The following is a 15,997-nucleotide window of genomic DNA, read 5'->3' on the forward strand; positions in this document are numbered from 1 at the left end:
AGCCATGGAGGCTGAATCGCCTCACGTGTTAATGAGACAGCACTTGTGATAGCCATGAGCTTTGTCAAGCCAGGAGCACCCCTCTCAGAAATAATGAATGCTATCCACTATAAAGAAATCATGGAGTTATCTTCAGGCGACTTTATAGCCCTGTTTGGCGGCTCAAACGACATATACAGAAACGAATCATCCACAGCTTTATCAGAATTAAGGAAACAACTGATTCATATCGTGCACATAAACGTTCTGTTTGTGACCATTCCCCACCACTACAATTTGCCACATTGGTCTTGTGTAAAAAAGGAGATCAGAGCTGCCAACGACCTTCTTTCTGATACATGCAAGCAATTCAAAAATGTTGATGTTGTTGATATTAGCGACACTGGGTGCAGGTTTCACACATCACATGGCATACACTGGAGCAGTCTAGGAAAGGAAATTGTGATCCAGAAATTACTGGAAAAAATCAAGAGGCACCTGCAAACAGCAATATCAGTAAAGCCAGTTGTAGCAAGTACAACACAAATGACAGCAGCAGCAGCAGCAGCAGTACTAACCCCACCACCACCACCACCGAGCGAGGTGGCGCAGTGGTTAGCACACTGGACTCGCATTCGGGAGGATGACGGTTCAATCTTGCGTCTGGCCACCCTGATTTAGGTTTACCGTGATTAACCTAAATCGTTCCATGCAAATACCGGGATGGTTCCTTTGAAAGGGCACGCCCGACTTCCTTCCCTGTCCTTTGCTAATCCGATGAGACCGATGACCTTGCTGTCTGGTCTCCTCCCTCAAAATCCCCCCCCCCCCAACCGCCACCAACAATGACAACGTCAAAAAAACCAATGACAACAACAACAACAGAAGAAACAGCAATAACAACAAAACCTACATCAACAGCAGAAGAACCATCAGTAGCTGAGGAAAAACCGACATCAGCAGCCCCACCTCCAGCAGAAACAGTGTCAGTAAAAAAAGCAAACACAGTAATTGTACAACAAACCATGTCACCGACAGCACCAACAGCAGCAGCCATTGAACTTCCAACAACAGTAGCAGCTAATCAACACTGCCTGATGAGGAGCCAAAGGCTAGGTACAGCTCCTTCACTTAGTGATGATTTTTTATGGCACCAAACAAAGAAAAGGAAGAGATTGTGACAAATCTGGCTGAAAAGTTGCAGATAAGTGTCAAAAATCAGCAACAAAGTAGCACTTCACCAGGTATTGACAAAATAACATATACTTGCAAAACTTTCAAGATAATGAGTCAAAACATTCAGTGTCTCAAGAATAAAGTGTTAGAATTAGAAGTCGCCATAAACAACTTTATACATATCTCTTGTATTTGTCTATCACAACATTGGTGCAGGGTCAGTGAATTGTCTTATAAATGTAAGAAATTTTGAATTAGCATCTCATTATTGCCACAGTGTTTGTAAAAATGGTGGAATATGCATACACACTAGGGTTGGGCTGCAGTATAAAGTCAGATCTGGAACATACCACCTAAATATCGAGAAACATTTTGAATCATGTGCCATAGAGCTAAGATCTGAGGAGAAGCGTAAAAAACTAACTGTCATATCAATATACAGGTCACCACTAGGTGACAAAAACATATTTTTTAACAATTTTGCAGCAGTGCTAAACATTTTGTATAACAATGAAATGGGGATTTTAACATCAATCTGTTAATTGAATATGAAGAAAAAAGACAGCTTTTGAGTATCGTAAACAGCTTTCACATGAAACCACTTTTCACAGACCCTACTAGAATAACAGAGTCATCTTTGCCCCTATTACATAATGTCTTTACAAATATTGAAAATGATGTTACTGAGGCACAAAATTTAAACTCAGGTCTTTCAGACCACAACACAATAGTAACATGCATAAATTCTTCTGTACCTGAGGTGGTTAAATACAAGTGGAAATATAAAAGGCACTTCTTCCCAGAAAAGGTTAATATTTTTATTCAGTCGTTAGCAAAAGAAACCTGGGAAGATGTGTACTCAAAATCATCAACTGATGAATCATTCAATGCATTTTATAATACTTTCATGTCCATATTTGAGATGTTTTTTCCAAAAAAAACTGACAAGAATTAATGTTATGCCAAGAAACAGCAGCCAGTGGATAACACCTGCTATTAGAGTATCCAGTCAAAAGCCAAAACTTCTCAATCAAAGAAGAAAAGGCAACCAAGATGAACACTTTGCAGAATATGTTAAAACATATATGAAAATTTATAAGAAAGTAATTAAAACAGCCACAATAATGCACAATGACAAAGTAATCATAGGGACAGCAAACAAGTCAAAAGCAATATGGAATATAGTAAAAAAGGAAACAAACAAAATTGTTAAAAAGCAAGATGACACTGTATAAAAAGATGATCATGGTGTGTTACTCAGAAATAGTACTCTAGCAAATTACATAAATGACTATCTTATAAACATTCCAGTCAATCTGAGTAAAAATTTAGCTAGAAATAGTAGTACCACAGTTCAAAGAGAGCAAAGTGGTAATTCAATATTGCTATGTCCCACAAATAAATTATAAGTTCTTAAGATAATAACAACAATGAAGAATAAAATGTCTTCTGGAATTGATGAGGTACCAGGTTCAGTCATAATTAAATGTGCTAGTGTCATAGCAGAAAAACTCTCACATATCATTAACAGAAGGGGCGTTCCCACAAAGATTAAAAATTTCAATAATAAAACCATTGTATAAAAAGGATAATATATATGAAGTGGGAAACTATAGACAAATAACTTTGTTATCTATATTTTCAAAAATAATGGAGACTGTGATTATTTGTAAGACCAAAATTTCCTCGGTTTTCAGCAAGATCTTTTGCTAAGGTATGATGGTGGTAGTGGTTGAATGCTTCGCGTATTGCTCTTTTTACAGCAGCACGAATCTCTACTAACTTTTACCTGTCCTCATTCTCCCGATCTTTCTTGTACCGCGAGTGCAACTGCCTTTGCTTGTTGAGCATTCTCCGAATTGCGCTGTTAAACCACAGTGAGTCTTACAAATTACCTCAAACAATTTAATCTCTTGTCAGTAAACCAACATGGTTTCCGCAAAGGCATGAGTACAGAAACAGCAGTTACCCAGTTCATCAAAAACATTGTAATAGGACTTGACAGAAATAACAAAACAGTAGGAATAAACTTGAATTTATCAAAGGCATTCAATACTGTTGATCATGATATCTTGCTAGACAAACTAGAAGCTACAGGTATATGAGGAGTTGCATTAAAATGGTTTCAGTCATATCTCCACAATAGAAAACAGGTAGTATAAATTACCTCAGCATACAATAAAAACCAAAGCATTGTGTACAGATTGGATATGCAGACTGTACCAATCGGAGTACCTCAGGGCAGCATTCTAGGACCTCTCTTATTTCTTGTATATATTAATGATATCAAGATCCCAATCAGTGGTACGCACATAATTTTGTCTGCTGATGACACAAATATTGTTGTACCAGACATAAATAGGGTATTGCTAACATCTGCAACCAGATTTTTGGAATACATACAAAACTGGTTTGAACTGAACAAGCTAACCTTAAATATTTCAAAAACTAATTATATACATTACACGACAACAAAGTCTCATCATGATGTGAACCTCAAAGTGCAAAATAAACAAATTGAAAGGGTAGCTGGCACAAAATTCTTAGTGTGCAAATTGATGAAAATTTAGACTGGAAAGCCCACATTCTCTACCTCACCAACAAGTTAAGCTCTGCCTGTTTTGCATTATGCATAATTAGTACTGTGCCTAGTAGAGAGTGTAGCCGAACTGCCTACTTGCTTGCATCCATTCTGCTATGACCTATGGCCTAACCCTCTGGGGTCATAACAAGGCAAACATGAAAACCATTTTCACATTACGAAAACTAGCTGTTAGAATAATTAGCAAGAGTACAAGGCTAACACCTTCCAAACAGTTATTTCAACACCTAAATATTCTACCCTTGCCATGCCTGTATATAAAAAAGTGTTGTTAATATAAAAATGCACATTGATAATTATAAAACCAACTCAGATCTTCATTTCTACAATACAAGAATATGCAATGACATCCACATAAAAAGAGTAAACAAGGGTTTAACAGAAAAACATACCAACAATCAAGGTACTATTTTGTACAACAAACTTTCAACTCAGCTAAAAGAAATAGAAACATTGCCTACATTCAAGGAAGCAACATTTAATTTCTTAATAACCAACTGCTATTATAGTATAAATGAATATCTGCAGTAACCCTGTAGCAAGTAACTACGTTCATTTACCATATGTTAATAATACCATAAATCAAATGCTTGCCACAGCCTCAATGTTAATTTTTCTGAACAAAAGTGTTAAATCAATTACTTACTTGTAATGTATTTCATGTAAAAGGTCCCGAACAAAATTGTTAAACGTATTATTTACTTATAATGCATTCCATGTAAGAGATCCTGCTCATACTTTTATATTATTACAGTAATCAAAGTCATATTGCCCAAAAATATTGTGATGGGTACAATGAACCATTGTATTATGTAGGAAACTGTACACCCTTACCTTATTTTTTGTTATACTATGCTCTTTGACAAAATCCAATGTACATTGTCATTGAATGAATAAGCTTATATATGTAATTATCTGCAGTATGACAATCAAACATGAAGAACATTATTTTCCAAACATGAGGAAGTGAACAGGTGGGAGACAAAGAAGTGAAACCTGTTACAGAAAGTGTAAAAGAAAGTTCAGTTAAATCAGAACCATGTATAAAGAAAGAACTATGTGAAAAAAGGGAGCACAAAGTATGTTACAATATCTGTTAATGAAAATGGAAGAAATTGGTGAAAAAGTTAGAAAATCACTAAAAGAGGCACAGGAAAAATCTTAAATTGTGGCAGGTAATGCAGTATCTGTTAAAGAATCACAAAAAGAAATGACAGAGAAGTTAGATAACATATTGGACAAAACATTGGAGGATGCTTGGTTAAAAATATTGAAGCCTACGCTGTTGGCGGAAATGAAAACTCTGATAAAGACTGTGAATATAGGGTCCATTAGGGGAAGAAAAAAGTGAACTTCAAAGATATTAGTAGAGAAGCTATCAGCTGTGAGAAAACACACCTCAAGGAATTCACTAGCCTTTAGTGTATGTGTGGAGTGACGTTCATAGGGCACCAAGCTGCTGCATTACTGTTTTGTTCTCCGGCTTTCCGCACTATTTACTAATCTTCTACTATGCAATGTATCAATCAAAACAACTCTCTGACTATTGATCTGTCCAGAGTGAGATCTGAATAGATAGAACCTGTTGTGATTATACTCCTAAGAGTGACATAATTCATGATGATGATGTAATGATAAGTTAATGATAGATGCGTGGGTTAGAAAAAAACAAGAATAAGATAATTATTTGTGAAAAGCTTTAGGTAGGAAATCTAAGAGTACTGATAAAAGGTAAGACTGGCATGGCAGTGGGTAAATATATGATTAAATTTGGTATGTGATGTGTAGTAATAACAAAGAATTTTGAGTATGTTGTTGCTGTATAGAAACGATGACCTTCCTTTCTGTATGTTTCATCTTATCGATGGTTACTTATCAGTCATAAATAAGTAACTTATATGTCCACAATGGATCACACACGGTTCTGTTAACACTTGGGTGGATAGTGTGCTCCAGCATGCTACTAATAATCAGATAAGAAGTTTCATGTTCTCTTTAATTTTGATTTTCAATGCCTATGTTACAAATCTATCTTCTGCAGTAAAAGTAATGTGCAACAGTTTTATAACAGTATGTGCAACAGTTTTATAAAAGTATGTGATTACTTATTTTCAGAACGTGAATATGTGACCATGTCAAGTGTATTGTGTAGTTATCTTCTTTTTGTACGCAATCCTTGCTTTATATTTACTCAGCGAGTGGGTCAGATTTGATGGAATATGCATTGTATACTAAATAAAAAAAGATTCAATTAAAATACAAAACATGATCTATATGTGCACAAAAATGCACCACCTAGTTGTAGTCCACTCAAACAACAAAATACGGGCAGTAGATGGAATTCTCTTATTAGGACTACGGACAAATCACAACCTGAATTGGAAAAAAACACACCCTAGACTCAATGCAGTTCAGCTGCGTGATTACAGATGTAGGTGATGAAACAAGGAAGATGGATCATTCAGCATACATGTATGCAAACTGTCCTGGGGTGGGAGGGTGTGGGGGAAGGGGATGGTAAGGGTAGAGGGAGGTGGAGAGAGGGGGAGAATAGGAGGGAGGTAGAGAGAGAGAGAGAGGGAGAAAGAGAGATTGCAACTAACAGAAGTAAAATTTACTGAAAAGGGAAGAATGCTATGAGAACTGAACCTGTGAATAGTCTCATGACACCCTGCAGAGAACTCTTTAGAAAGCTTGGTATTTTGAACACTATCAGACAATAACAATACATACACTCAGTAATGCAGTGTTTCTCTTGTAAAAGCATAGTACAAAGTATTTTCACAATCTTACAGCCAAATACACTTTCTACAAAGTCTTCAAAGTTACAATATTAGTACATAATATCACATAAATTGGGACATATGTATTTAACAATCTAACACAGAATTTTAAATATATTCTGTGTATTACAGTGAACTTCAAGAGCAAGTTAAAAACATTCTATCAGCCAATTATTTCTAAACCATTGAAGAATGTCCAGACAGGAGTTCTTAAAACTAATGCATTTGGTTATCACATAATTCATATTAGCACTGCAATATTATGCAGTCATAGATAATATTTACTGTACCTGTGTTATATATGTTGTGTAATAATAGCAAACTAAGGGATCACAAAGGCACTGATGCTATAGTCAATGAAAATTTTTAAAAAGGCTTGTTCATAGAGAGATGAGAGTCAAGGTAACACTACATTAACACAATACAACACTGAAAAAGAAAAACACTTAAGGTACATAAGGATACAAATTACAGTACAATTCTTTCTTTCAATGTCTCTCTACAATATTACTAATTTGACATGCATTAGTAGCAATACTAAAAGAAAATCAACATATCTGTTCTTAAATGGAAAAACAAAATGAAACACACACATCCCTGCCTATAATGGAGGCACGAGACTCAACCTTCTGTTGGAGGACTTAGGAAATGTCTCATAAATTCCCTCACAATGGGCAGAATTTGTTTCCTAGTTGCTTTAAAATTTTGTTGTGTGAAGACTTTTATATACTCCATGTTAGCGTAGACTGTCACTTCGTTCAGCTGGAGGTCAGGGTCTCTTGAGGTAACCAATGTATCTGTCATCTGGCATACAAATAGAAACAATAATTATGAATAACAATAATTCCTCGATAATAATGTAGAGTTATAATGAGAAGGAAATACAGTGTAAACTGAATTTCATATAAGCAGTATTCCAATTTTTCCTACCCTCTATGGTAATTTTTACATGTAATTCATTTAAATATACACTGATGTGAAGGTACTGCAAAATGAGGATGCAAATATTACTATTTCAACAGTCCAAAATAGCCTGACAGTGTGTTTTCTAATAGTAATAATAAACAACAGAAATTTCCATTTCAGTTTTACACTGTATACAAAAGAAGTTCCTTACATAATTTGTTGAGGCTCTGAGCACTATGGGACTCAACTGCTGTGGTCATCAGTCACATCATTTGTTATACAATGCTGAGAGCTTATGCATAAATTCCAAACAGCATTTGCCATCTTGGTATGACTCAAATTAACATATAGTCTTTACAGATATCACATGAGTCTGTTGCAGTTCACTGTACACTGGGTGCTGAAAACTTTGTTGACCTTGCCCTTACAAATGGCTGCTGTTAAATGTAAGTTGCTGTGGCGGTTGTGGATAAACATTTTGTCAAGCATCAACAGGATCATAAAACTTCCTCCATCAGACAACTGCACAGTCCCACTGGCTTTCTTAATTATGAGAGAAATGGGCCTAATGTTACAGTGTACAATCCTAGTGCCTCAAGTGGTCTAATCTCGATTTCATATTGTTTCCTATGGTATAAAATGTGTTTGTTGGAGGACAAACAACGCACTGCCAAGAGCTGAAAAATTTCAGTTTTGAATGTTTTTGCTCCCATGTAATCTGGGTACAACAACAGCTCAAAATTTGTGATACACATCACTCAACATTTTCAATGGTGGATTGGCTTGTTCAGGTTCTGAGAATCTAAAGGCATTACATGTAGCTAAACACAAGATATTTTCTTAAACTGGATATGGAACTGCTGATAATGATAATGCACAAATAACACTCTTATAATAAATGTCCAGCAAAACTGCTCCCATAATGAGGATCTGTTGGCGATAGTAGTTTAACAAACAACTATCTGATGGTGCAAATGAATACACTCCTAAATGAATGGTGTAACATTAAATTTGGAGAAATCACAAAGCAATCTTTGTGTAAAGGATCATTTCTCCATACAGAGGTACTGGGAGTGTGATGTCTAGCAGCAGCTGTTACATCCTTCTCAAACAATCAGAGTACCCGCACATTCACCTGAATGTGATTCTGCTTTCCCACCTCTACACATTCACTCTTCATTGTCACAAATCGCTGTGAGTTGGGCTACATGCAGTGTGGCATAGCAGTTAGTGTTGTACATGGGCATGCTGCATATCACCAGTTTGAACTCAATTACCAGTCAGTCAGTGGGCAAGTGGCCGCTCCTTCAGCAGGGCCTGAACAGGCACGCGGGGGGCAAAGGCTTGCTGGTTATTGGGAGCTCCAACATTAGGCAGGTGATGGAGCCCCTTAGGGAAATAGCGTACAGAGCTGGAAAGAAATCCAACATGCACTCGGTTTGTCTGCCGAGGGGCCTCATCCGAGATGTGTAGGTGGCCTTGCCTGCGGCTATCAAGCGTACAGAGTGCAGTCATCTGCAAGTAGTTGCTCACGTCGGCACCAATGATGCCTGTCGCTTGGGTTCTGAGGCGATCCTCAGTTCGTACAGGTGGCTGGTGGATTTGGTGAAGACCGCTGGCCTTGCACGTGGGGTGCAAGCACAGCTCTCTATTTGCAGCATCGTTCCCAGAGTTGATCGGGGTCCTTTGGTTTGGAGCCGAGTGGAGGGTCTCAACCAGAGGCTTCGTCGACTCTGTGATGGTCTTGGCTGTAGATATCTAGACTTGCGCTATTGGGTGGGGAATTGTAGGATGCCCCTAGATAGGTCAGGGGTGCACTACACAAAAGAAGAGGCTACTCAGGTAGCAGAGTACTTGTGGCATGCACATGGGGGTTTTTTAGGCTAGGCAGTAGTGCGAGGTGTCCTGATGAACACTCACCAGTCGACGTGCAGGCAGGGAAATCAGGATGCGCTCAGTGTAAAGACACTTCAGCTATCAAGATATTAGCAGTAAATTTTCAGAGTGTTCGGAATAAAGTTCCTCAATTTACTTCCCTCCAGGAAGCGTGTGGTGCGCAAATTATTCTCGGGACTGAGACCTGGCTGAACCCTGAGATAGGAAGTTCTGAAATATTTAGTGAGGGTTGGAACGCGTATCGGAAAGACAGATTAGACACCATAGGAGGTGGTGTCTTCATTGCAGTTGACAAGAATATTGTGTCTACTGAGGTCAAAGTAGAGTGTGATTGCAAAGTTATCTGGACACGTTTAACAGAGCTAGGGGAGATAAAGTTAATTGTGGGGTGTTATTACTGGCCACCAGGTTCCACAGTGAGAATTCTAGAATTACTAAAAGGGAGTCTACATTCTGTATCGCAGAAGTACCCGGATCATGCTATATTAGTCGGAGGTGACTTCAACCTACCTAGTATAGACTGGGATGTCTATGGATTCTTTACAGGTCATACAGACAAGCCTTCATGTGAATTACTTTTGAACACATTATCTGAAAACTGTCTTGAGCAGCTAAATCGACAGCAAATGCGTAATGGAAATATTTTAGATCTGGTACCCACGAACAGACCAGACTTCATCAATGGTGTCAGTGTTGAGACAGGGATTAGTGATCATGATGTTGTCATTACGACTATGGTTACGAAAGTTAAAAAGTCGGTCAAGAAGGCTAGGAGAGTATTCTTACTAGAAAGAGCAGATAAGCAGTTGTTAGCATCCCACTTAGTAAGTGAATTGACTTCATTTACTTCCGGTACGATGGACGTGGAAGAATTATGGGCAAATTTTAAACACATTGTAAATCACGCATTGGACAAGTACATGCCGAAAAAGTGGGTTACGGACGGAAAAGACCCACCGTGGTTTAACAGCGCAATTCGGAGAATGCTCAGGAAGCAAAGGCAGTTGCACTCGCGGTACAAGAAAGATCAGGAGAATGAGGACAGGTAAAAGTTAGTAGAGCTTCTTGCTGCTGTAAAAAGAGCGATGCGCGAAGCATTCAACCACTACCACCATCATACCTTAGCAAAAGATCTTGCTGAAAACCGAGGAAATTCTGGTCTTACGTAAAATCGGCAAGCGGGTCGAAGGCTTCCATCCAGTCACTCACTGATCAGTCTGGTCTGGCAATGGAAGACAGCAAAACGGAAGCTGAAATTTTAAATTTAGCATTTGAGAAATCTTTAATGCAGGAGGATCGTACAAACATACTGCCGTTTGAGTCTCGTACAGATTCCCGTATGGAGGACATAGTGATAGACATCCCTGGGGTTGTGAAGCAGCTGAATGGGTTGAAAATAAATAAACCACCGGGTCCTGATGGGATTCCAATGAGGTTTTACAGACTTCTTAAGTAATAGAATACAGTACGTTGTCCTCGATGGTGAGTGTTCATCGGAGGTGAGGGTATCATCTGGAGTGCCCCAGGGAAGTGTGGTAGGTCTGCTGTGGTTTTCTATCTACATAAATGATCTTTTGGATAGGGTGGATGGCAATGTGCGGCTGTTTGCTGATGATGCTGTGGTGTATGGAAAGGTGTCGTTGTTGAGTGACTGTAGGAGGATACAAGATGACTTGGACAGGATTTGTGATTGGTGTAAAGAATGGCAGCTAACTCTAAATATGGATAAATGTAAATTAATGCAGATGAATAGGAAAAAGAATCCTGTAATGTTTGAATACTCCATTAGTAGTGTAGCGCTTGACACAGTCACGTTGATTAAATATTTGGGCGTAACATTGCAGAATGATATGAAGTGGGACAAACATGTAATGGCAGTTGTGGGGAAGGCGGATAGTCGTCTTTGGTTCATTGATAGAATTTTGGGAAGATGTGATTCATCTGTAAAGGAGACCACTTATAAAACACTAATAAGACCTATTCTTGAGTACTGCTCGAGCGTTTGGGATCCCTATCAGGTCGGACTGAGGGAGGACATAGAAGCAATTCAGAGGAGGGCTGCTAGATTTGTTACTGGTAGGTTTGATCATCATGTGAGTGTTACGGAAATGCTTCAGGTACTCGGGTGGGAGTCTCTAGAGGAAAGGAGGCATTCTTTTCGTGAATCGATACTGAGGAAATTTAGAGAACCAGCATTTGAGGCTGACTGCAGTACAATTTTACTGCTGCCAACTTACATTTCACAGTAAGACTACCAAGATAAGATAAGAGAGAGTAGGGCTTGTACAGCGGCATATAGGCGGTCATTTTTCGATACTGAGGAAATTTAGAGAACCAGCATTTGAGGCTGACTGCAGTACAATTTTACTGCTGCCAACTTACATTTCGCAGTAAGACCACCAAGATAAGATAAGAGAGAGTAGGACTTGTACAGAGGCATATAGGCGGTCATTTTTCCCTCGTTCTGTTTGGGAGTGGAACAGGGAGAGAATATGCTAGTTGTGGTACGAGGTACCCTCCACCACGCACCATATGGTGGATTGTGGAGTATGTATATAGATGTAGATGAAGATATTTATAAGAGGCATCAAATGAAAATGAGACAGATGGAAAAAGGTACATAAACTGTTTAGCATTCCAAAAGTAATCCCCAAAACTGTTAATGTATTTTTCCCACTGTGACACAAGATGGTCAGTGCCTTCATGGAAAAATGTTTTTGGTTGCCCATGGAATCTTGTACCCAGGTGTGCACCTCTTCATCTGAAGCAAATCAACAGCCAGTAATGACTTCCTTCAGAACTCCAGAAATATGGAAATCACATGGGGAGAGATCGGGACTGTCTGGGGGATGTGTAAGGGCTTCTCACCAAAACTTCTGCAACATATTTGAAACAACCTAGGCTACATGTGGGCTGACTGCCAGTGTCTTTCTTCAGGGCTGCAAAAATATGGAAATCACATGAGAAGAGGTTGGGACTGTATGGAGGACAGGTAGGGGCTTCCCAGTGAAACTTCTGCAGTGTACTTGAAACAACCTTAGCAATATGTTGCCCTACCCACATGTTGCCAAGGTTATTTCGAGTATGCTACAGAAGTTTCGCTGGGGAGGCCCATGCACATCCTTCAAATAGTATCAATTTCTCCCCATGTGATTCCCATATTTTTGGAGCTCCGATGAACAGCATTAATGGTTTTCGATTTGCTTCAGATGAAGAGGTGCACACCTTGATCCAATCACAGTTCCATACGCAACCTGGAACACTTTTCCATAAAGACATTGACCATCTTGTTTCACAGGGGATGAATATCTTAACAGTTATGGTGATAAATTTTGAAGTAATAAAGAGTTTACTTACTTTTTTCTATCTGTCTTGTTTTCATTTGACTGAACCTTATAATTTCATGTAGGGGAATTACCCACAGGATGACAACTGCTTTCCATCCACAGATGAATCATCTGACAAAACACTTTAATAAGACATTGGCAGATATGTTCTCGATGTACACTGAAGTCGAACAGAACGACTGGAATACAGTACTGCCCATCATGACTTTCGCATACTGCACAATGAAGCAAGACATGACACTACGGTCTTCACACAGTTATTTCTGCTCTGTAGTCGCAAATCCAAAATGACAATGGATACACTGTTCCCATTTCAACTAGACCACACTCATGATGGCTACATGTAACACCTTATCACCAGGACTGAAGGAGCAAGACAGCTGAGTCACATATGGATCCTGGCCATCCAGCAGAAAGATCAAGAGCACTATAATGCCAAGCACTGGCCACTGAGATATGGCCCAGGAGGCTTGGTGTTGATTTTTACACCTGGGTGGAAAATGGGACTATTAGGAAAGTTACTAAAGTGCTACTTTGGGCCATAGCATATACATCATCGTTTGTCAAATGTTACCTGTGATGTCATTATCAGTCTTCATAAAGAAGCCAAAGCACATATCATCCACGTCCTCTGTATGAAGCCCTAATACAGTCCTGAAGCACAAATCAATGATGGAGGCTTCTCATTCAAGAAAACTGAAGATCTGATTGATGACAGCAAAACTCTGATGGCAGATGCTACCTTTGTTGCTTGTCATAGTGCACATGACCAGAATGTGAGGATCTGCCAGTGCAGTCATACAGAGGACTGTTGACAAGATCTAGATCCAGAATGCTGTAGTCAACTCCAGGAGAACTTCTACAACAGCTGGTCACTGTTTCTCCAGGAGAGGGAGCAATGCTGTGAGCTGTCCTGCACACACTGTGGCACAAATGTTAGTGTTACTGGCTGGTGTGCTACAGGTTGCCATTTCAAACGCAACAAGCAGCAGTTATTTGTTATCTAGTATCTATCATTTCTGGAAAGTTCTTCAAATTTCTTATGCTCGATATTCTGGAATATTCAGTGTTTGTATAAACAGCAGTACCCTACATTCAGGAGGCATTTCTATTCTGTTCTGGCTGTACAACGATGCTTGTAATGAAAGTGTTTTCAATGATAAGTGCGGTACTTCACTGGCGACTTTACTTTCAAATTTGGACTTGATTCTAGTAGCAAGTTGACAACATTTTTCCCTACTATACACGACTTGGCATAGACCTTGGTTGTCAAAGTCTGCATTTTAGTTTTTCAGGAAACATTCCATCTCATAAGTCAGTTTGGAAATGCCTGCCACACAATGGTTCCTGGGTCTGAGGAAAGAGGAAGAAGTAACTGGAGGCCAGGCTAAGAGACTACAGAAAGCGGTCAGCAGTCAAAATTGGACAGTCGAAAGGAGTATCACGTGTGACTGTGTCCTGTGGAGAATGAGCTGGGGTACTGTCATGGAATAAAAACACTCCCATGGATAGCTTCCTGTGACACTTCATCTTATGAGCCTCCTGCACAATTAACATGTCAGCACAAACAGCTGCATTTGGAGTGGTGCCATGACCGGGAAGCATGGACTACTGACGAATGGCATTACATTGCGTTGAGTGATTAATCACTGTTTTGCACTACCCCAAATGATCAACATCAGTGAGTATGGAAGTGACCTGGGAAGAGGTCACATTCTTCCAGTGTTTTGGGGAGGCACTTCACTGTTACTCCTGGCACCATGGTGAGGACAGCCGTTGGGTATGACTTCAGGTCATGGCTGGCAGTGACTGATATGTTGGTTGGTTGGTTGGTGTTACCACACGCTCAACAGTGAGGTTATCAGCGGGTAGTGACTGAGGGAACTCTGATGGCACAATGGATAGTCATGGACATCCCGCATCCTAATGTGTAATGTCCCATGCAACAGTATCATGGTGCCATTTTTCAACACAACATTGCTCATCCACACATGACATGTGCATCTATGAACTGTCTGCATGATGCTGAAGTACTCCTGTGGCCAGAAAGGTCCCCAGCTCTGTCCCTGATAGTATCTATGTTAGACCAGCTCAGATGTGAACTCCATCCCAGTGCTAGTATTTAGCCAAATCAGTGCATGAATCCAAGCCAGAGGGGTACAACATCACACTGATAAGTGACTCATACTGCCAACTTCTTTGTAAATTGGACTCAATGTTACAATCACTGGAATAACATAACATACCCTCTCAAACTGTGAAATTTTATTTTGTTTCCTCTTCCATTTATAAGTGCTTCACTTTCTTTTTCAGGCAATGTATAATAATATTTATGACTTTTTAAAAATATTCCTCATCGTGCATAACTACTATTACACACCTTTGCTCAGCAATATATTATTTGTTTTAAATAAAAAAAGACAAGAAGTTATCAATGTAACATGTGTGTTGAAACATTTTACCGTGTAGCTAACTTGTTAGTAGTACAGTGCTTCAAAATATTTACTTGCTTTCTATGGAACACAACATAAGTATATTTATCTCCTTAGAAGTTTCCCATTTTCAGAGGAGGGAAATGGAATGAGGACATCTCCAATAATTAGATAAACATAGAAAGAAAGGTTTTCAAAATTACATACCAAGTCCAAGAAATATTTGTCTGTTGAGAATACTGCTATGTCTTGTGCATATCTGCCATTTGAAAATGTTACTCCTATTAAGATAATGCCTTTATATTCAAAATCTTTTGTGAACTTCTGCAGTTCCTCAATAGTATGTAATTTCAAAAATTCCTGTAGTAAAATAAAATTTAATAAGTATAAAAACACAAATAACATACTTAAAATTTTGTATTCATATTATACACAATGAAGAGCATTAGTATCAATAAACAAAGAAATGGAAAGTTAAGCTATGTAGACCTGTTATTTGATGCCTCTGGTGGCAAATATGTGATGGTAAGATAAGCTCTAAGTCAATGAAGTGGTTCACTTATATTTGAATCAGAGTAGATACTGCACACACTCTACCAGCAGCGCTGTACTAGAACAGTGCCTTAAGCCTGGGGACACACAAACAGAATGTTCCTGCAATGGGAGGCATACTGTGGCAAGACACAGAATCCTGCAATCCTGGGTAGCTTCCAGAACAGAATGTGGAGAGCCAAACATTGAGTCATCTGCTGTCTCTCTAAAAAAAATTATTTATGAAAAACATGCAAAGCTGTACCTGTCCCTGTTGTTAATTTCTCAGCAAATCTTTAACTTTTTGAATAAAAAAAATAAGAAGCACTGTCTCTGGATGTTTGG

At 38.9% G+C, this 15,997-nt stretch overlaps 1 protein-coding gene across 2 annotated transcripts in view; it reads right to left on the minus strand.

The window, feature by feature from the left end:
• Positions 1-15,997, minus strand: part of LOC126470497 (exopolyphosphatase PRUNE1-like) — a 1,085,806-nt gene that overhangs the window by 468,529 nt on the left and 601,280 nt on the right. Inside the window, exons 5-6 of one of the 2 annotated variants that reach the window (XM_050098370.1) lie at positions 15,329-15,481; positions 7,040-7,344 (exon numbers count right to left, since the gene is read on the minus strand). In XM_050098370.1, the coding sequence (XP_049954327.1) occupies positions 7,162-7,344; positions 15,329-15,481 (336 nt within the window). In that variant the 3' untranslated portion in view covers positions 7,040-7,161. Of the gene's footprint in view, positions 1-7,039; positions 7,345-15,328; positions 15,482-15,997 lie in introns of those variants that run through there. The other variant, XM_050098372.1, reaches the window with a different exon arrangement.

The sequence above is a fragment of the Schistocerca serialis genome, chromosome 3 (assembly GCF_023864345.2).
Source record: "Schistocerca serialis cubense isolate TAMUIC-IGC-003099 chromosome 3, iqSchSeri2.2, whole genome shotgun sequence".
Lineage (NCBI taxonomy): Eukaryota > Metazoa > Arthropoda > Insecta > Orthoptera > Acrididae > Schistocerca > Schistocerca serialis.